Below are 26,350 nucleotides of genomic sequence, written 5' to 3'. Positions count from 1 at the left end.
TATCAGTCTGTCTATAACTAAGTGAACTGATATTTAATTTTCTGTTGCTGTCACTGATTCTTACTGCCTGGAGAAGGTAGCTATGTCAAATTCATTTAATATAATTAATAAGATGCTGATTTGTTGGAATTATGGTCAAAACTATGTTTAAATGAAAAAATGGGGTGATACTTTATAAATTTCCACCCAACTAATTCTTGTATTTTTTAATCTGTGTATTATAATGTTTATTTGATACATATAAGCTTAAATTTCAGATCAAGATAGAACTAATAGAGTTATCTAGGTGGTAACTTCTTTCATATTTGGCTCTCAGTAGGATGGTATTGGGCTTCCCAGATGACTCAGTGATAAAGAATCCACCTGCCAGGCAGGAGACTTGGATTCCATCCCTGGGCCAGGAATATCCTCTGGAGAAGGAAATGACAACTCACTCCAGTACTCTTGCTTGGGAAATTAGGTGGACAGAGGACCATGGTGGGCTGTAGTCCAGTTCAGCTCAGTTCACTTGCTCAGTCATGTCTGACTCTTTGCTATCCCGTGGACTGCAGCACACCAGGCCTCCCTGTCCATCACCAACTCCTGGAGTTTATTCAAACTCATGTCCGTTGAGTCAGTAATGCCATTCAGCCATCCCATCCTCTGTCATGCCCTTCTTCTCCTGCCTCTAATCATTCCTAGCATCAGGGTCTTTTCAAATGAGTAATTTCTAACCATCAGGTGGCCAAAGGATTAGAGTTTCAGCTTCAGCATCAGTCCCTCCAATGAATATTTAGGACTGATTTCCTTTAGGATGGACTCGTTGGATCTCCTTGCTATCCAAGGGACTCTCAAGAGTCTTCTCCAACACCACAGTTCAAAAGCATCAATTCTTTGGTGCTCAGCTTTTTTTATGGTCCAACTCTCACATCCATACATGACTACTGGAAAAACCATAGCTTTGACTAGACAGACCTTTGTTGGCAAAGTAATGTCTCTGATTTTTAGTATGCTGTCTAGGTTGGTCATAGGTTTTCTTCCAAGGAGCAAGCATCTTTTAATTTCAAGACTGCAGTCACCATCTGCAGTGATTTTGGAGCCCCCCCAAAATAAAGTCTCTCACTGTTTCCTCATCTATTTTTCATGAAGTGATGGGACTGGAGGCCATGATCTTAGTTTTCTGAAAGTTCAGTTTTGTTTCTTTTAATTGTATTGGTTTTGCCATACATCAACATGAATCTGCCACGGGTGTACACGTGTTCCCCATCCTGAATCCCGCCCCCCCCACCCCGCCACCTCCCTCCCTGTACCATCCCTCTGGTTCATCCCAGTGCACCAGCCCCAAGCATCCTGTATCCTGCATCAAACCTGGACTGGCAATTCATTTCTAATATGATATTATACATGTTTCAGTGCCATTCTCCCAAATCAGCCCACCCTCTCCCTCTCCCACAGAGTCCAAAAGACTGTTCTATACATCTGTGTCTCTTTTGTTCTCTCGCATACAGGGTTATCATTACCTGAAAGTTCAGTTTTAAGCCAACTTTTTCACTCTCCTCTTTCACTTTCATCAAGAGACTCTTTAGTTCTTCACTTTTTGCCATAAGGGTGGTGTCCTCTGCATATCTGAGGTGATTGATATTTCTCCTGGCAATCTTGATTCCAGATTGTGCTTCATCCAGCTCAGCATTTCTTATGATGTACTCTGCATGTAAATTAAATAAGCAGGGTGACAATATACAGCCTTGACATACTCCTTTTTCTGTTTGGAACCAGTCTGTTGTTTCATGTCCAGTTCTAACTGTTGCTTCCTGACCTGAATACAGGTTTCTCAAGAGGCAGGTCAGGTGGTTTGGTATTCCCATCTCTCTCAGAATTTTCCAGAGTTTGTTGTGGTCTTCACAATCAAAGGCTTTGGCATAGTCAAAAAAGCAGAAATACATGTTTTTCTGGAACTCTCTTGCTTTTTTGATGATGCAATTGATGTTGGCAATTTGATCTCTGGTTCCTCTGCCTTTTCTAAATCCAGCTTGAACATCTGGAATTTCGCAGTTCACATACCGTTGAAGCCTGGCTTAGAGAATTTTGAGTATTACTTTACTAGTGTGTGAGATGAATGCAATTGTGTGGTAGTTTGGGCATTCTTTGGCATTGCCTTTCTTTGGGATTGGAATGAAAACTGACCTTTTCCAGTCCTGTGGCCACTGCTGAGTTTTCCAAATTTGCTGGCATATTGAGTGCGGCACTTTCACGACATCATCTTTCAGGATTTGAAATAGCTCAACTGGAATTCCATCACCTCCACTAGCTTTGTTTGTAGTGATGCTTCCTAAGACCCACTTGGCTTTGCATTCCAGGATGTCTGACTCTAGGTTGATGATCACACCATCGTGATTATCTGGGTCATAAAGATCTTTTTTGTATAGTTCTTCTGTGTATTCTTGCCACCTCTTCTTAATATCTTCTGCTTCTGTTAGGTCCATAGCATTTCTGTCCTTTATCGAGCCCATCTTTGCATGAAATATTCCCTTTGTATCTCTAATTTTCTTGAAGAGATCTCTAGACTGTCCCATTCTATTGTTTTCCTCTATTTCTTTGCATTGATTGCTGAGGAAGGCTTTCTTATCTCTCCTTGCTATTCTTTGGAACTCTACATTCAAGTGGCTATATCTTTCCTTTTCTCCTTTGCCTTTCACTTCTCTTCTATTCACAGCTATTTGTAAGGCCTCCTCAGACAACCATTTTGCCTTTTTGCATTTCTTTTTCTTAGGGATGGTCTTGATCCCTGTCTCCTGTACAATGTCATGAACCTCTGTTCATATTTCTTCAGGCACTCTGTCTATGAGATCTAATCCCTTGAATCTATTTCTCACTTCCACTGGATAATCATAAGGGATTTGATTTAGGTCATACCTGAATGGTCTAGTGGTTTTCCCTACTTTCTTCAACTTAAGTCTGAATTTGGCAATAAGGAATTCATGGTCTGTGCTACAGTCAGCTCCTGGTCTTGTTTTTGCTGCCTGTATAGAACTTCTCCATCTTTGGCTGTAAAGAATATAATCAATCTGGTTTTGGTATTGACCATCTGGTGATGTCCATGTGTAGAGTCTTCCCTTGTGTTGTTGGAAGAGAGTGTTTGCTATGATCAGTGCTTTCTCTTGGCAAAACTCTATTAGCCTTTGCCCTGCTTCATTCTGTACTCCAAGGCCAAATTTGCCCATTACTCCAGCTGTCTCTTGACTTCCTACTTTTGCATTCCAGTCCCCTATGATGATAAAGACATCTCTTTTGGCTGTTAGTTCTAGATCGTCAGTCTTCATAGAACTGTCCAACTTCAGCTTCTTCATCATTACTGGTTGGGGCATAGACTTGGATTACTGTGATATTGAATGATTTGCCTTGGAAACAAACAGAGATCATTTTGTCGTTTTTGAGATTGCATCCAACTCTTTTTTTTTTTTTTGCTATGATAGCTACTCCATTTCCTCTAAGGGATTCCTGCCTACAGTAGTAGATATAATGGTCATCTGAGTTAAAGTCACCCATTCCAGTCCATTTTAGTTCACCGATTCCTAAAATGTCAATGCTCACTCTTGCCATCTCCTGTTTCCCGTTGAGTCACAAAAGAGTCAGACACAACTTAGCAACTAAACAACAGGATGAAGTTACACCTAGATGTGCTTAGTCACTCAGTCATTTTCGACTCTTTGTGACCCCATGGACTCTAGCCCGCCAGGTTCCTCTCTCCATGGGGATTCTCCAGGCAAGAATACTGGAGTGGGTTACCATGCCCTCTAGGTGTACCAAAAAATAATGGTACACCTAGATGGTCTGCCATTACTTTTCTCATGCTAGGTCCATGATTAAATAATTATAGTCAAAAGTTTCTTTCATCCATCCTGTTATCAGGAGATATCCTGAAATGGAAATAATGACTTGGAAGAAATATTCAACATCACTAATAATAGTACTCTATCCCCACTTTGAGTAACATTTTCCTTACTATATGAGAGCCACTGAATGTGATGATAAAGGAAAGGTTTCTCTAAATGTAACCAAATTGTCAGCATGTCCCTAAGCTTTGCATATAGCCACAGAATCTTTGTCTTAGACTCTTGAGGAGCACCACCTTTGAGTCCAAGCCTCTCCTTTACTCATTTTCTTATCCATCCCCAACAAATTTTACTTACTTATCTGGAGTCTGATAAGTGGGTTAGTCATTTTTCGCTTCTACTGGTTCCTCTCTGGGATGGAGGGTAGGGCTCTGATCCTGAGTGTGGAGGGGTGGAGATAGAGGTGGCCTTCCCAGTGGTCCTCCTGCCGCAGGACAGCTGTCTAAAAGACAATCAGGCATTTTTCACTGCAGAGTTTAACCTCTAATTAGCACATTCGCTTGTCATTATTAGGCTAAAAGATTTTGCTTACTTCCTACTCTTCAGTTGTAATTTAGAGGCCTTTCTTCTATCACTTTGTTTTTTTACAGAGTTGGGGTGGAGGGAAGAATGTATCCTGCCACACCTATGTGAAGCTCTTGCAGCCCAGTTAGACCTACCTACATTGAAGTTACTGCTTCCACAGAGTTGATGGACGGGAACAGGCTAAGGGTTTAAATAGTCTCTTTTGGACATAATATATGTTATGTTATCAATCTTATTCATAGGGCCAACAACTCAAATAAAGAAGTCTACAGGTCAGTGATGAGATATTAAAGAGAACGCACAGAAATGGTTTTAACCTAATACAGATACAGAGATTAAATTATAATGATGGCAGCAGCACTCCAGGCTTTATTCTCTCAGTGTCTGAGTCAGCTTCATACCCTCTACAGCTCCTTTCCTCCTCATGAGCTGGGCCTAAGGCTTTCCAAAAAATCCCTCCATCCTATGTCCCATCTGTGCCCACTCTTGTTTTAGAGGAGCTCCTAGCCTCCACCTCTAGCTCCGTCTCACCCACTCTTCAGATCCAGTGATTATTTCATTAGACTTGATGTTTCAGACTTTCGCTCATTCCCACATTACTTGATTTGGGGACTCAGATACCAGTTTCTTCTTTTCCTGAACCCTGAACCCTTAGGTCAACCCTACTTACCCCTACCTCCCCCACTACCACACGAAACACAAGCTCTGAGAACCAGCCTAAACCAGAGCTTTGAGTCTCATCTTCTGTAAGCTTTAACCCCCAAACTCCATTTATCTGGAAATCCAGGCGGGGCAGACAATGTGCTTAGGGCTTCATAAAAACTAACAGAAAATCTGGCAAAAAACTGAATTTTGAAAATGTTTTCTAAATCATCAAAACTGTAATTCCTTACCATAACTCTTAGTTTAATAGAATACTTTTTGCTTACTTTAGTGAAGTTGCTCAGTCGTGTTCAACTCTTTGAAATCCCATAGACTGTGGCTTACCAGGCTCCTCCATCCATGGAATTTTCCAGGCAAAAGTACTGGAGTGGGTTGCCATTTCCTTCTCCAGGGGAATCTTCGGGACCCAGGGATTGAACCCAGGTCTCCCGCATTGCAGGCAGATGCTTTACCGTCTGAGCCACCAGGGAAGCCCTTTGTTTACTTTATCCACCATTTATCTATCTCTCCATCCCTCTAAACTTTGGAATACTAGATCCAGAGTTGGATACAGTTGGAAATATGTAATTTTCACATTAAATAAGGAAGTGTTCAACTGATAGTAGATGCTATTCTCAAGTAAGGCACTAGATGGAGCATGCAAATTTAAAGGAAATTTTAAGTTGACAGTTTAGTTCAGTTCAGTTGCTCAGTTGTTTCCAACTCTTTGTGACCCCATGGACTGCAGCCCTCCAGGCTTCCCTGTCCATTGCCAACTCCTAGAGTTTACTCAAACTCATGTCCATTGAGTCAGTGATGCCACCCAGCCTTCTCATTCTCTATAGTCTCCTCCTCCCACCTTCAATCTTTCCCAGCATCAGGGTCTTTTCAAATGAGTCAGTTCTATGCTTCAGGTGGCCAAAGGACTGAAGTTTCAACTTCAGCATCAGTCCTTCCAATGAATATCCAGGATTGATTTCCTTTAGGATGGACTGGTTGGATCTCCTTGCAGTGCAAGGGACTCTCAAGAGTCTTCTCCAACACCACAGTTCAAAAGCATCAATTCTTCAGCGCTCAGCTTTCTTTATAGTCCAACTCTCACATCCATACGTGACTACTGGAAAAACCATAGCTTTGACTAGACAGACCTTTGTTGGCAAAGTAATGTCTCTGCTTTTTAGTATGCTGTCTAGGTTGGTCATTGCTTTTCTTCCAAGGAGCAAGCATCTTTTAATTTCATGGCTGCAGTCACCATCTGCAGTCATTTTGGAGCCCCCCAAAATAGTCTGTCTCTGTTTCCACTGTTTTCCCATCTGTTTGCCATGAAGTGATGGGACCAGATGCCATGATCTTCGTTTTCTGAATGTTGAGTTTTAAGCCAACTTTTTCACTCTCATCTTTCACTTTCATCAAGAGGCTCTTTAGTTTTCTTTGTTTTCTGCCATATGGGTGGTGTCATCTGTTAACCAGTGACAACAAGTTATTTAACTCAAGAAAACTGTAAAAAAAATTAAACCAAGTTTATTTTGAATAATTTCAACTACAAATGCATAAATATAAAACTGTGTAACACTTTGAATAAATATGTAATCTAGGATAATGTTAATTTTAAAATATAAAAATTGGAGTAAATAATTTTTTCTCTTTATTCTCTCCAAACCTTTCCTGTATCCAAAGCAGGAAAATGAAGCAGGTAGCAGTTTCAGAGGAACACTAGTTGAGGAAGATAGAGATAGGGCTGGCATATGTTTTTCCCCCTGGTTGAGAAAATGAACTGGCCTTTATCAGAGTGGAAATACCTTGCATCTACATCAACTTCTAGATTGCTAGTTTCAATTTTGGGAGCAAATAATTCTAGGAAAGTTAATTGCTTATACACATGAGAAAAGGTCATACATTGCTAATGACAGCAGGTTAAATCTTTTAAAAGTTTTTTGTTGTTTATAAAATATTACTGGAGATTTTATGAGAATCAAGCTCATATTTGCAGATAGCATCTGCATAATTCCTGGAGGTTAAATCTGTGAGACAGATAGATTGGCATATAGATTAACTCTACGAATTCAGAAGAGAATAGTTTCAATCCTTCAATATTGCGTTGTACATGTTCATAGTTAAAGTCAGGACTTTGTAGTAGAGTTTATTTATTTGTGATACTGCAACTGAGGTTTGTCAGTAGTTCCATTATTAGTTGGTTATAAAAATGCCACACAGTGTGAAGACTGACATCCCTGTATGCAGATCAGGCTGACTTCAAGTTCAGGTCAGGAGTTACAGGAAGAAAAAAAATTCCTAGGAAACTTGGCATTTTATTCAATGATATTTTGAATTCTGATTCCCTCAGTCAGCCTGTTACCATGTACCTCTCAGAATACCACGCATTGTGTCCAACATATTTACTTGCATTCAGTACGGGGAGAGAATGGAGAGTCCTTATTCTGGAATCAGGGCTGACTTTCTTTGTTATTAAATTCCTGACTTTCTTTGTTAAAAGATGCTTGAAATAAACTCTAACATAACCTATTTCATATGATTGCAAGCTATAAATTTAGGAAGGAGATAAACTAGCTGAATTTAATATGATGAGAATTTAATCAGTTTACTAAAAATATGTTACAGTATTTGGTTTTATGATGAACTTTAAGGGAAAAAACTGATTGGGTTTAATGTGAAGAGGATTTGGCCAGAAATATGGGCCTTCTTGCTTTTTTATTTAGCAAAGTGGCTAGATAGAAGCAGCTCTGAGTTACTATAAAAAGCTGTTTTCCAAACTAATTTTTCTTTCATATCACTAATATGATAGAATAGAGATGAATAAACTGTTCTGTTTAATAACAATTTTTAAATGCTTAGGTTATAAATTTGATTTTATTAAGTAAAATTAAGTTTCATCCACTTTGGAGCTTTATATGAATTAGCAGCAAAATTGGTTCTAATACTAGAGATGACTGATACCATGCTTGAAATATTCCTTCTTCAAATCTATCAATAATAGATCAGGAAGTAACTTTTAATTTAATAGGCAGGAAGTTTTTAAATGCCTGGGGAACAACAGCCCCTAGAGAAAATCTCATAAATAAATGCAAGGGGATGCAGATAAAGATAAATGAGTGCTGTTTTGTTTATAATAGCAAAAAGCTGGAATCAGCCTAAATGCTGATCAATATAAGACTGGGTAGAGAAATTGGTCCATATTTATATGATGTAATATTCAGTTCAGTCACTCACTCGTGTCCAACTCTTTTCGACCCCATGAATTGCAGCACGCCAGGCCTCGGAGATGGCAATGACACCCCACTCCAGTGTTCTTGCCTGGAGAATCCCAGGGATGGGGGAGCCTGGTGGGCTGCCGTCTATGGGATCGCACAGAGTCGGACATGACTGAAGTGACTTAGCAGCAGCAGCAGCAGCAGGCCTCCCTGTCCATCACCAACTCCCAGAGTTCACCCAGACTCATGTCCATCAAGTTGGTGATGCCATCCAGCCATCTCATCCTCTGTCGTCCCCTTCTCCTCCTGCCCCTAATCCCTCCCAGCATCAGAGTCTTTTCCAGTGAGTCAACTCTTCGTATGAGGTGGCCAAAGTATTGGAGTTTCAGCTTTAGCATCATTCCTTCCAAAGAACACCCAGGACTGATCTCCTTTAAAATGGATTGGTTGGATCTCCTTGCAGTCCAAGGGACTCTCAAGAGTCTTCTCCAACACCACAGTTCAAAAGCATCAATTCTTCGGTGCTCAGCTTTCTTCACAGTCCAACTCTCACATCCATACATGACCACTGGAGAAACCATAGCCTTGACTAGAAGGACCTTTTTAGGTTTTCATTTTCTAAAGATAAAGTATAAATACACAATCACTACATTTCAGTAGTATTTAATGTATATGAAGAAATGGTAAATATAAGCCCCTGAATAAGATATTGTATATGGAAGACAGTAACATGAGAATTCAGTTTGCAAATCTCAAATGGAAAGAGAATCACAATAGTTAAAAAAAAAACAAATAGTACTTTCTGTAAGAAAGGTAGTATTAATATTTTACTTTCAGTACCAAAAATCATTGGGTTCATAGTTACCCAATGATTAAAGTGATACTTGGTCACTCACTCTCTTTCTCTCTCTCTCTCCCCATTGTTTCTTGTGTCTCTCTGTCTCTATGTATGTGTGTCTGTCTATCCCCTATTACCTTTTATACCCACTATCATCACAATTCTCTCTCGCTCTCTTTTTCTCTAGATGTATATAGAGGGAGGTGAGGGGGATCATGATACTGAATGGAAAAAAAGGAAATTTGAAGAATGAAACCAACAGTATGATATCATTTTTATAATTAAACATATAAAATCTCTGTGTTGTTCATAAGTAAATATCAGTATATGACCAGTATTTTAAAATAGACACAAAGAATACCCACCAAATACTGGTCATTCAGGAAAGGGGATGCACTCAATATGCCAGCAAATTTGGAAAACTCAGCAGTGGCCACAGGACTGGAAAAGGTCAGTTTTCATTCCAATCCTAAAGAAAGGCAATGCCAAAGAATGCCCATACTACCACACAATTGCATTCATCTCACATGCTAGCAAAGTAATGCTCATAATTCTCCAAGCCAGGCTTCAACAGTATCTGAACCGTGAACTTCCAGATGTTCAAGCTGCATTTAGAAAAGGCAGAGGAACCAGAGATCAAATTGCCAACATCCTCTGGATCATTGAAAAAGCAAGAGAGTTCCAGAAAAATATATACTTCTGCTTTATTGACTATGCCAAAGCCTTTGACTGTGTGGATCACAACAAACTGGAAAATTCTTAGAGATGGAAATACCAGACCACCTGATTTACCTCCTGAGAAATCTGTATGGAGGTCAAGAAGCAACAGTTAGAACTGGACATGGAATAACCGACTGGTTCCAAATCAGGAAAGGAGTATGTCAGGGCTGTATATTGTCACCCTGCTTATTTAACTTCTATGCAGAGTACATCATGAGAAATGCTGGGCTAGATGAAGCGCAAGCTGGAATCAAGATTGCCAGGAGAAATATCAATAACCTCAGATATGCAGATGACACGATCCTTCTGGCAGAAAGTGAAGAAGAACTAGAGAGTCTCTTGATGAAAGTGAAAGACGAGAATGAAAAAGTTGGCTTAAAACTGAGCATTCAGAAAACTAAGATCATGGCATCCAGTCCCATCACTTCATGGCAAATAGATGAGGAAACAGTGGAAACAGTGAGAGATTTTATTTTGGGGGGCTCCAAAATCACTGCAGAAGGTGACTGCAGTCTTGAAATTAAAAGATGCTTGCTCCTTAGAAGGAAAGCTATTACCAACCTAGATAGCATACTAAAAAGCAGAGACATTACTTTGCCAACAAAGGTCTGTCTAGTCAAAGCTATGGTTTTTCCAGTAGTCATGTATGGATGTGAGAGTTAGACTGTGAAGAAAGCTGAGCACCAAAGAACTGATGCTTTTGAACTGTGGTGTTGGAGAAGACTCTTGAGAGTCCCTTGCACTGCAAGGAGATCCAACCAGTCCATCCTAAAGGAAATCAGTCCTGAGTATTCATGGGAAGGACTGATGCTGAAGCTGAAACTCCAATCCTTTGGCCACCTGAAGCATAGAACTGACTCATTTGAAAAGACCCTGATGCTGGGAAAGATTGAAGGCGGGAGGAGGAGACTACAGAGGATAAGATGGTTGGATGGTGTCACTGACTCAATGGGCATGAGTTTGAATAAACTCCCGGAGTTGGTGATGGACAGGGAGGCCTGGTATGCTGCAGTCCATGGGGTCGCAAAGAGTCAGACACGACTGAGTGACTGAACTGAACTGAGGAAAGTGGAGTGGGTCACAGAGGGATTTAAAACAAACAAAATATGAGTGTTTCTTTATCATTGGTATTTGCTATGTTATTCTCTAAAGTTTTCTGTAGCTTTAAAAATTCCCCAGAAAATGGGGAGTGGTGCTGGTAGAAGCAAGAGGGAACCTCAAGGGAAGTACCTTAACGAGAATTATGTGTCTGATGCTGAACAGAAAATAATGTGAGGAAGTACTGTGGTTGGCATTTAAGAAAAGCAGATATGAGTATTATATGGGCCCATTTGGCAGTGCTCCTCACGGCAGCGGAAGGCTTGGATGCTGGAGCACCCCTTTCCCCTGGAATTTCTGCAGTGATGAGGGAGGGCCAGGGGCCTGGACTCGGCTTGCTCTTCTTGTCCCTTCTCTGAAGTCTCTGAACGTGTTGTGTGATGAGACAGTGGCTGAATTGTTCTTGTGGCCTAGTTTCTGATATACTTTTTACTGCCTTAGTACTAATATTCTCTGGATAAACTCTAGGCATGAAAGGATGCACACCAAAAGACCCTATCATGTGGAAGATGCTGAAAAATACTGCCTTGAGGATGACTTGGTCAATATGGAGGTCCTGGATGAGGTACTAAATGTTTAATAGGCAGTTTTCACCAAGGACTTTTGTTTCACACGACTGGTCTGATCTTTCTGTTGTAGACCATGTTCTCCTAAGGTCACTTGAGACTTTGTTTGTGTAGCCCTGGGGTGAAACTCAAGGATGTTTGGCTGCTGTGACTATGATTCCGTGTTGTGCTGTGTTCATTATAGTCCCCTAAATGTCCTAAATGATGAAGAGAAAAGGATTTGGAGTTTTCCCGTGAAGGCTTTTATATTGCAGGCTTAAAAGATGTTTTTATATCAGCTGAAATTATTTTCTGTTTATAGAACCATGCAATTTAACCCTTAAATTAAAACAGTTGTTTGTTCTTCGTAAAGAAGAGCTTCATTTAGGGAAATAGTGCAGCTAATATAGCTTGAATTCCAAATTTGAAAATTGTGATAATCCCCATTTAAAATATGCATGTTTAATAGAGCTGTTAATTGCATTGGACCTGCTTCTGCTGTTTCTAACTCTGGGGACCCTTAAATGCAATGTATGAATCACTAAAGTGTGATATAAAAGTGTTCAATTCTACATTCCCACCACATAAATTTTTTAGTGTAATGCTTTGAAAAACGAACTTACAGTTTATCTGTACTTTATTAATAGGAATGGCCTATTAAATCGAATTCTGAATAGAACATTTGGATGGAGTCAAACAGTCTTTTCATAGTAACAAAACTCTTGTCGGATATGTCAGTGTTTTTTAGCAAGTCCTAAGTGGGCTGATTTCTTCTAAATAGTATATTCCTAATTTTTTCTTCTTTTAAGGCAAATATCTGCATTTAGGATCATTAGGGTCCTAATCAATAAGGTATGATTTAAATGGACTATTTTAATCTTTTGGAGAAAATTATTCTTGTAAGAATACACTTGTTGTTATTTTTAATATCTCTCCCTTGACTAGAAATAACGTTTACTCTCAGTACTATTTATCCTCTTCTTAGGATACAATTATTCATCAGCTGCAGAAGCGTTATGTGGACTTACTTATTTACACATATGTTGGAGATATCTTAATTGCCTTAAACCCCTTCCAGAATCTAAGCATATACTCTCCACAGGTAAGGAATATTTTTGAGCATGTGGCTCCTTAACAGGAAATTTGAAATCTCAAGGAAAAATGAAAAGGGAGAAAAAGTGAGAAAAAATACCATGGGTGGACATCCCCCAAACTGAAAATAACAGTGCAACAAAATTCGTACATTTTGGAGGTGACTTTTAAGTTAAGATGTAACGATAACAGCTAACATTCAGTTAGTGTTTGCTGTATACCCCGCATTGGGTTGCCTTGGATATTTCTCATGACCCTGCATGATGGGTACTATTAGTAAGCCTATTTGGCAGATGAGGAGACTTCACATAGTGAAGTTAGTGTCCTTGAACAAGCTATGGAGCCTGGGATTTGAAGTCAGGCCTGTAGACTCCAGAGACTCTGCTCTACAGCCTCTCTGATGCCACAATTCCCCTGAAAAGTGACACAGCCTCGGTTTTATGGGCAAAGGGTATTGGAACATTAGAAGAGTTCTTTAAATTAATGTTTTTCAGTTTTCCAGACTGTATCATGGAGTGAAACGTGCCTCAAATCCCCCCCACATATTTGCATCAGCAGATGCTGCTTACCAGTGCATGGTTACTTTCAGCAAAGACCAGGTAAGAACTTAACTGTCCTTCCCCACCAAGTCCCACAGTAGGATGTTTTCTGTTCTCCTTTGCAGCTCTTGAATTTTCCTAAAAACTTGCCACTCTGGTTGCTTATACTGACTCGAGGAAATAGGCAATGAAATAGTAGCTCAGTGGGACAGGAGTAGTGATAAACTAGAGGAACAAGAGAATGTAGAAACCCTTTTCAAGAAATGTGAGACATCCTCCTCAAATACACTCATTTTCCCTGGTAAAATATAATAGAACTCTTTGCCACCCCATGGACTATAGAGTCCATGGAATTATCTAGGCTAGAATACTGGAGTAGGTAGCCTTTCCCTTCTCCAGGGGATCTTCCCAACCCAAGAATCGAACCCAGGTGTCCCACATTGCAGGCAGACTCTTTGCCAGCAGAGCCACAAGGGAAGCCTAAGAATACTGGAGTGGGTAGCCTATCCCTTCTCCAGCAGATCTTCCTGACCCAGATATTGAACTGGGGTCTCCTGCATTGCAGGCATGTTCTTTTCCAACTGAGCTATCAGGGAATCCCTAAAATAGAATAAGATAATTCTAATATGAGAACATAGAGCTAACACAAAACTGATGACATGGTAATGACTGTAATAAAAACAAGATGGAGAATGACAGAAATTAAGTTCTTTCCTAGGAAGGGTTCAGAAAGTTCATGGTCCAGTCCTTGTCGTATGAAATACTGCACACAGGCTGATAATGGTCACGTACCCACTGTTTAGCTGCTAAGAAATTGTGATGAATTGGAGGAAAACTGCACAGATCTTAAACTCAATGCTATTAACACAAAGCTCGCCCATAAATTTTAACTGTCTGGACCTCCAGTTCACAGTGGTGGCATATCCACCCTTGGCCCTTCCTTTACTTGTAATATTTTTTCCCTTGTGTGTTTATTCTGTTATAGAAACAGTCTAATTTCATGAGAAATTTTTATGAGAGAAGCACAATGTATATATTTCCTGAGACCTGTGAAGTCTGGTTTTGGATTTGTTGAGAAACACTTGAAATTTTAATAGTGCAGTTTATAAAATGGAATACATGGATTAACTGTGGGTTAAAAACTTAGCTTCTCCAAATTATTACCTTTCCCAGAGATTTGTGAAATGTCCACAGAATTCATAGACAGGAGTAAATGAAGGGAGATATATGTGTTTTTCAAGTTACAAAGTTATCCCACTGTGTTATCTTTTTTCTGACACCAAATGTTATGTCTCTACCAACACTAGCAAATTCTGCAATTCCCTGATGCCAACCAGATGTCTAACAATTCAGTTCCATTCAATTCTGATACTAGCTATCCAGATTTAGCACAGACCTCACAAGCTCGGGGCTCAGTCCACAAGACCACCTGTACTTCAATGCCAGTTGTGAATGGGGTGCCTAGGATACCCACTCTTCTGCCTGGCTGACTACAGATTCAGGGCTTCCCACAATCCCCCCGAGGTTTGATAATTCACTAGAATGACTCACAGAACTCAGAAAAATACTTGTGTTTACTGGGTTTTTATAAAGGACACAACTCAGAAACAGCCAAATGGAAGAGATGCTGAGGGCAAGATATAGAGGAGAAAATGGTGCAAAGGTTCTATGCATTTTCTAGGCACAGGCCCCTCCCTGGCCTGCAACATATTCACACTGGAAGCTCTCTGAATCTTGTTGTTTAAGAGTTTTTATGACTCAATCAGTCTCTAGCCCCTTTCCCCTCCCCAGAAGTTGGAATGGTAAGGCTGAAAGTTCCCTCCCCCTACATCTTTTTTGGTGATCAGCCCCCATCCTGAAGCTGTCCTGGGCTCCACCTTGAACCACTTGGTTAGCAGTTATATTTGCTTGAAAGGGACTTGTTTGTGAATAACAAAGAATGCTCCACCACTTCTATCATTCAGGACATTCCAAAAGTTTAGGCGCTCAGAGTCAAGAACCAGAGGCAAATACCCAATATATGTTGTTTATTATACCACACCCCCTAATCTCCTTTATACATAAAGAGCTCCTAGAAAACACTGATAGAAAGACCAATAATACTAAAAAAAGAAGGCAAAGGATATAGACTGGACACAAAAAAGGAAAATATGAATGACATTAAACTTATGAGAAGATGCCCAATCTCACTCGTAATAAAAGTGCAAATTAAAACTCTACCGAGATACAGTGTTTTGCCTATCAGAATAGCAGAAATCCAACATACCCAGTTGGTGATGCTGCAGGAGAATAGGCACTTTCATACAGTCCTTAGGAAAGCAATTTGGTATTATCTATTAAACTTATGAATGTGTTTACCTTTTGGTCCAACAACCCCATTTCTGGGAATTTATTCTACAAATGAACCTGCATAAATATAATGAACATAGGAAAAAACTCAAGTATCCATTCTGACTGGTTAAATAGACTATGGTACATCTGTACATAGGAGCCACAAATTACTAAAAAGGTTAAAGAAGCTCTCAATGTACTGAAATGGAAAGATTCCTAAGATGTATTGCTCAGGGAAGAGTTAAGGTGAACAGTGGTGGATGTTACATGAAAATCATAGCTGAACACACGGGATGTCTACTGTGCTGTGAATTCTTCACCAACACTTCCTTTTCTGTATCAGTGCATTGTCATCAGTGGAGAAAGTGGCTCTGGGAAGACAGAAAGTGCCCACCTGATCGTTCAGCATTTGACTTTCTTGGGAAAGGTAATGATGACCTGCTTTCTGTACTGTGGCTTGAAGTCCCTTCAGAGTAACTGCATATTTCTAAAATGATGGAAATACTGGATTTTTTTAGGGGGTACATGGAAACATTCCATCTTTATTATGCTCGCCTCCTGATTGCTAGGCCTTGTAAGATGTCAGCATGTCCTCCTCCTTTCATGTAGTGAAGAAAATAATGCCAGCACGAATTTACTAGATTTGGCAATTAACTTTTCTTGTTCTCAGTATAATACAAACAGCCATTAAGTAGTAAAAGTGGTTAAACACTAGGAGCAGGATCGGGGGAGTCACTAAGGTGATTAAAGGACTGGAAAGTAGAAATCTTTGAGCAAAAGTTGAGGGAAATAGAAATTTTTAGCTTGGTGAAATGGACATTGAAGATATGGCTGTAAAAATAGCCTCGCAATTACTTCTAAGCAGTGTATTGTAAGACTAAGAACAAATTTAAGTATTTTTTATAGAGGAGGTTTATTGAATATTATGATGAATAACAGAAAAGTGATGGAATCTATTTAAAATTCTTTCTAAACTCTAGGCATTTTATCATTCAAGGATTTTAAGATAAGCGTGGCTGGTCATAAATACTGACCTATTCTAGCCTCATCTGATACTTATACACCTGGGGAAATGCTTATCTGAGCAAACAGTGCTGGTGGTTGATGCTAATTTCCCAAATGGAGTTTTCCCGCAAAAGATAAATGTGATTTTTATTTACTGGGAGGGGTGTGTGGCAGCTCTACTGGAGTAATGTTTCTGGAGACTCCACTGGACTGTTCTCTGTTTGGCACAGGCAGATAATCAGACCTTGAGAGAAAAAATTCTGCAAGTCAACTCTCTGGTGGAAGCCTTTGGCAATGCATGCACTGCCATCAATGACAATTCCAGCCGTTTTGGAAAATACCTGGAAATGATGTTTACACCAACTGGAGCTGTGATGGGAGCAAGAATCTCTGAATATCTCCTTGAAAAATCCAGAGTTATAAAACAGGCGATGTAGGTGCCCTATTTTCTCACTCTGCTTTTATGCTGCAGTGTGGACAGGAGGCTTTGGGAATTTTTATGGCTATATTCCATTCTTTGTTCTTAGTATCCCTGCCCCCATTCCTACCCTCAGCCTCCCCAAAGGCAAGGAACTATTTAAGGAAAGGATAAATGGTGATTTCTAACCTAAAAGACGTTTACAAGCACAGTAGAAAGGGCTGGATGGGATTACTTTGGGATAGGTATGCCCATTCCCTGGAGTTGGTTATACCAGGTAGAATTTAACAATATGCACTTACTTTTATAAATTACTAGTTCCCTTAAAATTGAGCTTGTCTATTAAAAAAAAAAAACACTGAGAATATTCTACATGTTAAGTTTCCCCTAGTTTGAGAGAGGGAAAAGTTATTTTAAGAAGAGTAGTATAGGAACTTGCCTGGCGGTCTGGTGGTTAGGATTCTGGCTCTCACTGCTGAGGGTTCAATCCCTGGTTGGGGAACTGAGATCCCACAAGCTGCATGGTGCAGCAAAAAAAAAAAAAAAAGCAGCATAGCAGCTGTGGTCAATAGCATGGACTGCTCTTGGTTCAAGGCTGTCTCTGACATTTACTGTGTGACCATGGGTATGTCACTGATAGCTTATGGAGAATGATGTCAGATTCATGATCTCCAAAGAAGATTTAGCCTTCATAGCTCAGTCGGTGAAGAATCTGCCTACAGTGCAGGAGACCCTGGTTCGATTCCTGGGTTGGGAAGATCTGCTGGAGAAGTGATAAGCTACCCACTCCAGTATTCTCAGGCTTCCCTTGTGGCTCAGCTGGTAAAGAATCTGCCCTCAATGCAGGAGACCTGGGTTTCATCCCTGGGTTGGGAAGATCTCCTGGAGAAGGGAAAGGCTACCCACTCCAGTATTCTGGCCTGGAGAATTCCAGGGACTATACAGTCTATGGGGTCGCAAAGAGTCAGACATGACTTTAAGTCAGACAGACATTAAGCCCAGACATCATTAGCTCTGGGCTTAAAGAAAGTTAGTCTTAAAGATTGTTGTCATAATAACTCAGAGTTTAAGAAAAAATGTCTTATGTGATTAAGACAAAGCAATACAGAATAAAGGTTTATCCCTTTCTCCTCCTCGAGGGCCCCTGACTCCTCATCAAGCTACCTAAGAATTAACGCTCTCATCACCTAACCTCCCTGAGCCTCATCTGTGAAATGAAGATGCTCCTAGAGCCTACCTCATGAGTTTGCCATGAAAATTAGTGAGTTTGTTTATGTAAAAGAACTTTTAAAAGTGCCTGGGTTGGTACACATTATCAGAGAGTTAGCCTCTCTTCCTATTATTATTACTGTTAGAGGACATTAGACTTCCTCAGGAACATGGCTCCATTTACGCCTTTACTGTCTATTGGATTCCTGCTGCATGCTAGTGTTGTGCTCTCTGTTGGGGTTGCAAGAGTAAACGAAATAGACAAAGTCCTAGTATTCTTGGAGCTTGGAGTGGATCGGGGATGAGAGAGGGACAGGCGCAGGAAGGGTCACAGGCATGAGGCAGAAAAAATAAATAAGCTTAATGCATAACAATTGTGGTAGGTACCAGGAAGCAATGTAAGGCGCTCTGAAAGTAGAACAGGTGAAAGGGTAATAGCCTAGCCTAGGAGGAGAGGGTCTCCTGTGTGAGAGACATTTAATCTGAGCCCTGAGGGTCGCTAGAAGTCAGCCAAAGAGATGGGGTGGGGACAGGAGTGGGGGCGGGGGAAGAGAGGAGCAAAGACAAGACTGAGGCCGGATCGTGCGGGGCTTTGGAGCCGGGCTGAGGAACCTTATTCTAAAGACAATTCTTCTGAACCTTATTCTAAAGATAAAAAGGAGCCATTTAACGTTTTGAAGCAGGGGAGTCACAAAACCCAGCTTGGGTTTTGTTATGATCAGATGATGGCTCTGGCTTCAGTGGAGCAAATGGATTGGAGAAGATGCAAGAAGTACTATTACACTGGGACCGCTAGGAGGCTGTTTTCAGATCAACCTGAGAGAGACTGTGAGCCTGAACTGAGGTGGTAGCAGTGGCGATGGGGAGGCAGGGGAGCCGATGAATCTGAGAGAGGCTGTGCAAGTGGAACCCACAGGACTTGTTTTAGGTTCAGAACCCCAGCATCTTCTTTTATCAGATACCTGCAGTCCCTTCACAAAATAGGGACTGACTTGAAAATTAAACAAATGCACAAAAGGATAGGATCAGTCATTTTTAGCTTCCCTGTGGTGTCTTGATTAATTTTTATGAGGTGCCCTGCTTCTTTCTTTCTAAATTAGGGTTATTATAAGGTTTAGGAAACTACCTCTGACAATGGAAATTGTAGTTTTCTGTGTTCAAATTAAAGTGGTCTTTTACAAGGAAAATGTAAGGAGGGTTCTAATCACAGCTCTGTCACTTATTAATAGAACTATCCTTATAGCTTACTTTCTTCATATGCAAAAGAAGACATAATAAAGCCAACCTTTTGTGGCTCAGATGGTTAAGAATCCACCTTGAATACAGGAAACCCAGGTTCAGTCTCTGGGTGTGGAAGATCCCCTGGAGAAGGGAATGGCTACCTGCCCCAGTATTCTTGTCTGGAAAATTCCATAGACAGAGGAGCCTGGTGGGCTACAGCCCATGGGGTTGCAAAGAGTCAGACATGACTGAGCAGCTAATACTTTCACTTTCAAAACCAAATATAGAATAACTGGTACCTAATAACCCATTACTTATTATTGCTGTTAATTTTAGTCAATATGATAGCACTGGTGGGTAAAATAGACTGAAGACATTGGATGAGAAGGAGGTGGGATTTGTGTAAGTCCTGCTCATCTGATCTTTCTGGTTCTGCTCTCCTCTGGCATGTAGTAGGATTCTCTCACCAACTCCTCCTAATTGGTCTCCTTGCACCCATCTTAACTTCTTACAATCTAGTCTCACATTTACAGTTTAAAACACTTCAAAGAATTCTATTTGCATAATCAACAAAATCTTCATTATAGCCTGATAAGGCCTGTGTGGGCTGGCCCTGCCCACCTGTCCACCGGCTTCTCAACCAGCAGACTTTTGGTCCCTACATGGATATCATGCTCAGAGCCTTTGTGTACGTGCTGCTCCGTCTCCTTGAAATGCTTTCACTCTTCTCCCTGTAGCTCCTTCCACTCCTTTCTCACACTTTAAAGTTTGATTTTCATGTTATTTCCTTTGAGAGTCCTTCCCTTCACTGGGCACAAGTGACCCTCATCCGGGAATGTTGTTTGTCTCAGCCCTTTGATTGTTTCTTTCAAAGTCCTTATCACCAGTTTTCATGCTGATTCATCTCTGTCCATCACTAGAAGGAAGCTCCAGAGAGCAGGAATCCTCTGTCCCATATCCCTGGCATCTGGTGCAGTGCCTGCCATACTCGGCACTCAGTAAGTTTATTACCTGAGTGAGCAAATAGGGGTGAGGAATGGCTGGTAGAGATAAGAATGTACCAGGTGAGCTTAGACAGAATAATCAAGTAGAGGAAGGCCAGAATATCCAGGATAATATCCAGGAGAAACTGAAGAAAAGTGTGGGGCCCATGTCACAGACAGGGACAAGGAGTAGAAGGAAGATAAGATTTCTTTCCACAGAGCTACGTTAGCCAAGGTGAGGATTTGTGAGAATCCTAGGGCATCGACAGAAGAGACTGACCTCCAAAGGAAAATAAGGATAGAGAGAAGGACTTTTCAAACTATCTTTGTTGAAAGACTAGTTTTTTTTTAATAGTTCATGATAAATTGTGATTTTATTTTTGTAAAATATAATTGAAGTGTATTACCAGAAAAATCATCATACTCTCAGATATCATAGAAATACCACTTACTATAAAATGTCTGGACACAGACTTTCCAGTTTCTTGTCTCATCATAAGCTGACTGCAGTCCATAGACCACAGAGACCACAGTCCAGCAGCACCCACCCTGGCCAGAGTAGCCTAAAAACAGGTACATTCGAGACTGGGTAGATGATGCATGCCATTTTTGGACTGTATTTGAAAGAATACAAGTTTGAGACAGTGGAAACCTTAGTTCTGGGACCAGTGCCCTTCCCTAACTTGCTGAACTACTAGTGAGCTGCTTCTTGTCTTGGGCTTCAGTGAAATAGGGAGTTTGGGTGATCTTTGTAAGTTGAATATCACTGTCTCTGATGCAACATGGGCTTCAAACAAGATGTGTGTCACAGATGCACAGTTATTTGGTCTGGAATAGAAAGATCTCTAAACGTAAGTAACCTGAGCTGTTACCCCCTATAAATGTTCCATTCTCTAAAACCTTCTGTATAAACATAAATGTGTGACACTGTGGAAATTGCTGTCCTAATCCTCTCCCCATTACTATTCTGTATTTGGGATGTAACATATTGTACTGCGTGCTCAGCGGTGTCTGACTCTTTGCAACCCTACGGACTATAGCCTTCAAAGCTCCTCTGTCTGTGGGATTTTCCAGGCAAGAATACTGGAGTATTCTGCCATTTCCTTCTCTAGGAATGTAGCATATTAATTGCCTACGAATGCAAATTGGCTACAGAATAATATTTTGCATAGAAGGGAAAAGCCATCAAGTAGAGAAGCCCAGAATATGTAATTAACAATGTCCCGTCCCTACTTTTTTCCAGAGGGGAGAAAAATTTTCACATATTTTATTATATTTATGCTGGTCTTTATCACCAAAAGAAACTTTCTGAGTTCCGACTTCCTGAGGAAAAGCCTCCTAGGTAAGTTTCAGGGGTTTTAGTTGTTAATTTGTAATGAATATATAATTAGCAATTGACAAAACTTGGAAATGGAGCCATTCTCCTAACTAGACATACAGTCTCTTTAGCCAAAATGCCCACATGAGATGGCAGGAACTTTATTTCCCTTTGCATTTTCTAGAAAGCTTAAAAACTCAATTGCAGGCATTTTACTTAGCCATGCACACCATTATTTCATCACAGTATTAGACTGTAAGGAAATGCTCTTGCAAAGAAGAGCCCAATGATACCCTGGTATTTGGGATGCCATTTGCCAAGTCAGTACTCATTCTGTGTGGTCATACTCCATGTAGGTACATAGCTGATGAAACTGGAAGGGTGATGCATGACATAACTTCCAAGGAGTCTTACAGAAGACAGTTTGAAGCAATTCAGCATTGCTTCAGGATTATAGGATTCACTGACAAGGTAAGTGATTGCCAGGACAAAAAGAAACTCAAGTGTTCATATTCTTCGGTCAATGAGAATGAAGACCTGAAAGTTCCAACTTGGGGCAGTACCCATGCTTTTCAAATGCCATGCTGGTCATGTTATAAGGTTTTGCTACTTAAAAGTGTGACCCAAGGACCAGAGACATTGCCATCACCTAAGAGCTTGTTAGAAATGCAGATCGTCAGGCCTCACCAAGGACAGCTAACTCAAAATCTGCATTTTAGTAAGCTCTGAGGGGAACATTAAAGTAGAAGCACTAAAAATAAAAATAAAAAAATGATATAGAAGTACTTTTGTAAATGCCAAATACCTGTGAATTGTTACCTCTGTCATCAATTCACTCCAGCTTTGATAACAAACACCAAAACAACACTGCCCTTTTCTGAGCTGGGGTTGTTCCAAACATTGGAGTGAATTGTCTAATAGGAGTATAAGAATATGGAGGTTACCCCCAAGCCGCAGGAAGATATTTGTGTAAATAGTTGCTTGTGCCTCAGACAAATTAAACCTTTTCAACTTTCTTGCAGTCACTTTCTTCTCCATGGTGCAGAATTGCAATTATTAGCTATAGTTCTAAGTAGTATATTGCCTTTATCATACTAGATACAGGCTGTCTCTATTAAATATATACTGGGGGTGACAGAAAATATTTATCACCCTAGGCTCAAATAATACTCTGCGATACATTTGTGTCATAGTTTCTGGGCTTTTTGCCATCAAATTTGTAAAATATACAGATGCTTTTGCCTTTCCAACAAAGGAGGTGAATGATTAGGAGATAGGTGAAAATGTTTAAATCTTCAGGGATTAGATTACAAGACACTTGAGTTAGCTTGGGACAGCCACTCTGGATAAAAGATTGCTTTTGTAATCCAAGGAGTTTGGCCAGCCCTTTCCTCCCCAGCTTGGTTGATTTTAGTTATAATAATACATTTCTTCTTTCTAGCTAGCTGTTAAATTTTTCTGTCAGCCTCCCACAGACTTTAAACTGACAGTGGAAAATCCCAAAGGTCAGATACAAATAGAAATATATTTCCCTTGGCTTCTTAGAGGAGAGCAATTAAACAGGTTCCAGTATTATTAAAGGACCTTTATGGTTGTTAATTTATAGAGCTGGTTGTTATCAAAGATGTGTCACCAGAAGAGTCAAAACTTGGCAGTAGAGCCATTTAAAGTCACTTGGCTCATGCTGAAGTGTTAAGGGCATACTTTCTTTAAAGGACACAGGAACAATAGAGAGGTCAGTCGTAGGGTTCATAGTATTTCGCTTCTAATAAGTACAACAATGGTTATAGAATACTGTAGAAAGATTGATGCCAATTCTAAAGGAAAGGCTATTATATCAGCCCTGTCCTAATGGTATAAATAATAATAAAACAGATGATGTTTTAAGATAAGAAAATTAAAAACAAAAGAAACTAAATATGCTAAGTATATATCCTTTAAGTAAGCTATCCCAAACTCCTATGGGAATAAAGTCTAGTAGAAATGAGTGAATGATTGCATGAACAGCTATGAAAATAAAGAAACAAAAGGTAGTAAATATTTTTAGTTTATGTCTGGTCTGAACTGTTAAATGAATAATCAGACTGTGATTATATATATGTGTGTGTATATTCATTATGTTCCATGTTAATTCATGCTGGAAATAAACACAGTTTATGTCAGCAGTCCTGGAAATGGAAGGAAGAGACTGGATCTTTCTTATCCTGATTTCTTTTGTTGTATCTTTGTCTGTATCTCTATAGACAACCTATTTTGCTGAATTAACTCAGTTTGCTTTATGTTTGTAAACTCAAAGTAGTTTGACTAAATTCAGAAAGACTTAATTGACTGTAGTCAGGAAGCAGATGCTAAACAACTGACGTAACAGAACTTTCTCTTAAGTTTTTCTTAGGGGTATTTGTAGACAGAGCTTGAATGAACTGGTCAATTTAATAAAAATTGTGGTCCCTGTCCTTTCTTACAGTGTCACTAATTCCCTGCAGGAAGCCTTTAAATTTTTCCCAAACCCTTAGAGCCAAAAATATTGGAAAGAACCCTTGAACCTAGGTTTATTGTAAAGAAACTTCACTGGTAGTGAACTTCCAGTAACAATGAAATCCCTGTGGGCAGCTGGCAGGGGGGTGGGGGCGGCAGAGGTGGTTATACCTAAAACCCTGTAATGAAGATCAGTGCTTTTCTACTCTTATTTTTGGATTAAACCATACTATTTTTGTTTAATATTATGCTTGTCTTACTGGTATATGAATCCAGTTCAGTTCAGTTCAGTCGTTCAGCTTGTCCAACTCTTTGCGACCCCATGAATCGCAGCACGCCAGGCCTCCCTGTCCATCACCAACTCCCAGAGTTCACCCAAACCCATGTCCATCGAGTCAGTGATGCCACCCAGCCATCTCATCCTCTGTCTTCCCCTTCTCCTCCTGCCCCCAATCCCTCCCAGCATCAGGGTCTTTTCCAGTGAGTCAACGCTTCGCATGAGGTGGCCAAAGTATTGGAGTTTCAGCCTTAGCATCAGTCCTTCCAGTGAACACCCAGGACTGGTCTTCTTTAGGATGGACTGGTTGTATCTCCTTGCAGTCCAAGGGACTTTCAAGAGTCTTCTCCAACACCACAGTTCAAAAGTATCAATTCTTGGCTCTCAGCTTTCTTCACAGTCCAACTCTCACATCCATACATGACTACTGGAAAAACCATAGCCTTGACTAGATGGACCTTTGTTGGCACAGTAATGTCTCTGCTTTTGAATATGCTATCTAGGTTGGTCATAACTTTTCTTCCAAGGAGTAAGCGTCTTTTAATTTCATGGCTGCAGTCACCATCTGCAGTGATTTTGGAGCCCAAAAAAATAAAATCTGACACCGTTTCCACTGTTTCCCCATCTATTTCCCATGAAGTGATGGGACCGGATGCCATGATCTTCGTTTTCTTTTTCTTTTTTTCCTGACAGATGGTTTTTTTTTTTTTTAATTTTTATGTTTACTTTATTTTACTTTACAATACTGTATTGGTTTTGCATACACTGACATGAATCCGCCACGGGTGTACATGAGTTCCCAAACATGAACCCTCCTCCCACCTCCCACCCCATATCATCTCTCTGGATCATCCCCGTGCACCAACCCCAAGCATCCTGTATCCTGCATCGAACAGGATACAGAAACAGATTTGTTTCTTACATGATAGTATACATGTTTCAATGTATAAGTTTATAAGTACATGAACACTTTTCTGGCAGGTTATTTGTGAAGGTCAAAATTGGACATTTATTGCAGATCCCTTGATGAAGAGGTTAGGGAGAAGCCTTTGAGATTAGGGAATATTTTTTTCGCTTTCTTCAAAACAGATCATGAATTGGGAGAATGCTGCTAAGGACAGACTAGAGGGGTACATATTAAAGTGTTAATTGAGGGTGTTGAGATTTCCAGTGCCTTAATGACAGACAATAGGACTTATCATTGACTTAAAAAAAAAAAACTCTTTATTGATGTATGATTGACATGCAAAACAAAAATTTTTTTAACCAACCATTGACTTTAAAGTTACGAATGTTGGGAGCCTCTGAAAAGGAAACTGAGTAAAGAGCCTGTAAGGAAGAATGCCTGTCAGCTGGGCCTAATGCAGTGCTTTGGGCAAAAAAAAAACCAACTGGTGAAAAACTAAAGACATAAAAAAAAAAGTAAGGTAAAGAGAGACTGAAAGGGTGAGTAAATTCCTAAGGAGATACTGAGATATAAGTACCACGAGATGCCTGTGAAGCCAACCAGGGGCAGTTTTCTTGAATTAGCTACAGGCTAACAGAGATAACTACGATGGTGTGATCACTCACCTAGAGCCAGACATCCTGGAATGCAAAGTCAAATGGGCATTAGGAAGCATCACTATGAACAAAACTGGTGGAGGTGATGGAATTCCAGGTGAGCTATTTCAAATCCTAAAAGATGATGCTGTGAAAGTGCTATACTCAATAGGCCAGCAAATTTGGAAAATTTAGCAGTGGCCACAGGACTGGAAAAGGTCAGTTTTCATTCCAATCCCAAAGAAAGACAATGCCCAGGAATGCCCAAACTGCCACACAATTGCACTCATCTGACATGCTAGTAAAGTAATGCTCAAAATTCTCCAAGCCAGGCTTCAACAGTACGTGAACCATGAACTTGCAGATGTTCAATCTGGATTTAGAAAAGGCAAGGGAACCAGAGGTCAAATTGCCAACATCCACTGGATCATGGAAAAAGCAAGAGTTCCAGAAAAACATCTACTTCTGCTTTATTGACTATGCCAAAGCCT

At 40.2% G+C, this 26,350-nt stretch overlaps 1 protein-coding gene across 1 annotated transcript in view; it reads left to right on the top strand.

Annotated features, from left to right (window-relative positions):
• Positions 1–26,350, top strand: part of MYO3B (myosin IIIB) — a 421,280-nt gene that overhangs the window by 167,591 nt on the left and 227,339 nt on the right. Inside the window, 7 exon segments of the mRNA XM_068968451.1 lie at positions 11,373–11,469; positions 12,435–12,551; positions 13,036–13,140; positions 15,755–15,838; positions 16,647–16,849; positions 21,491–21,589; positions 21,922–22,036. Coding sequence (XP_068824552.1) covers positions 11,373–11,469; positions 12,435–12,551; positions 13,036–13,140; positions 15,755–15,838; positions 16,647–16,849; positions 21,491–21,589; positions 21,922–22,036 — 820 coding nt within the window.

The sequence above is a fragment of the Capricornis sumatraensis genome, chromosome 3 (assembly GCF_032405125.1).
Source record: "Capricornis sumatraensis isolate serow.1 chromosome 3, serow.2, whole genome shotgun sequence".
Classification (NCBI taxonomy): Eukaryota; Metazoa; Chordata; class Mammalia; order Artiodactyla; family Bovidae; genus Capricornis; species Capricornis sumatraensis.
This window is presented reverse-complemented; position numbering and strand designations above follow the sequence as displayed.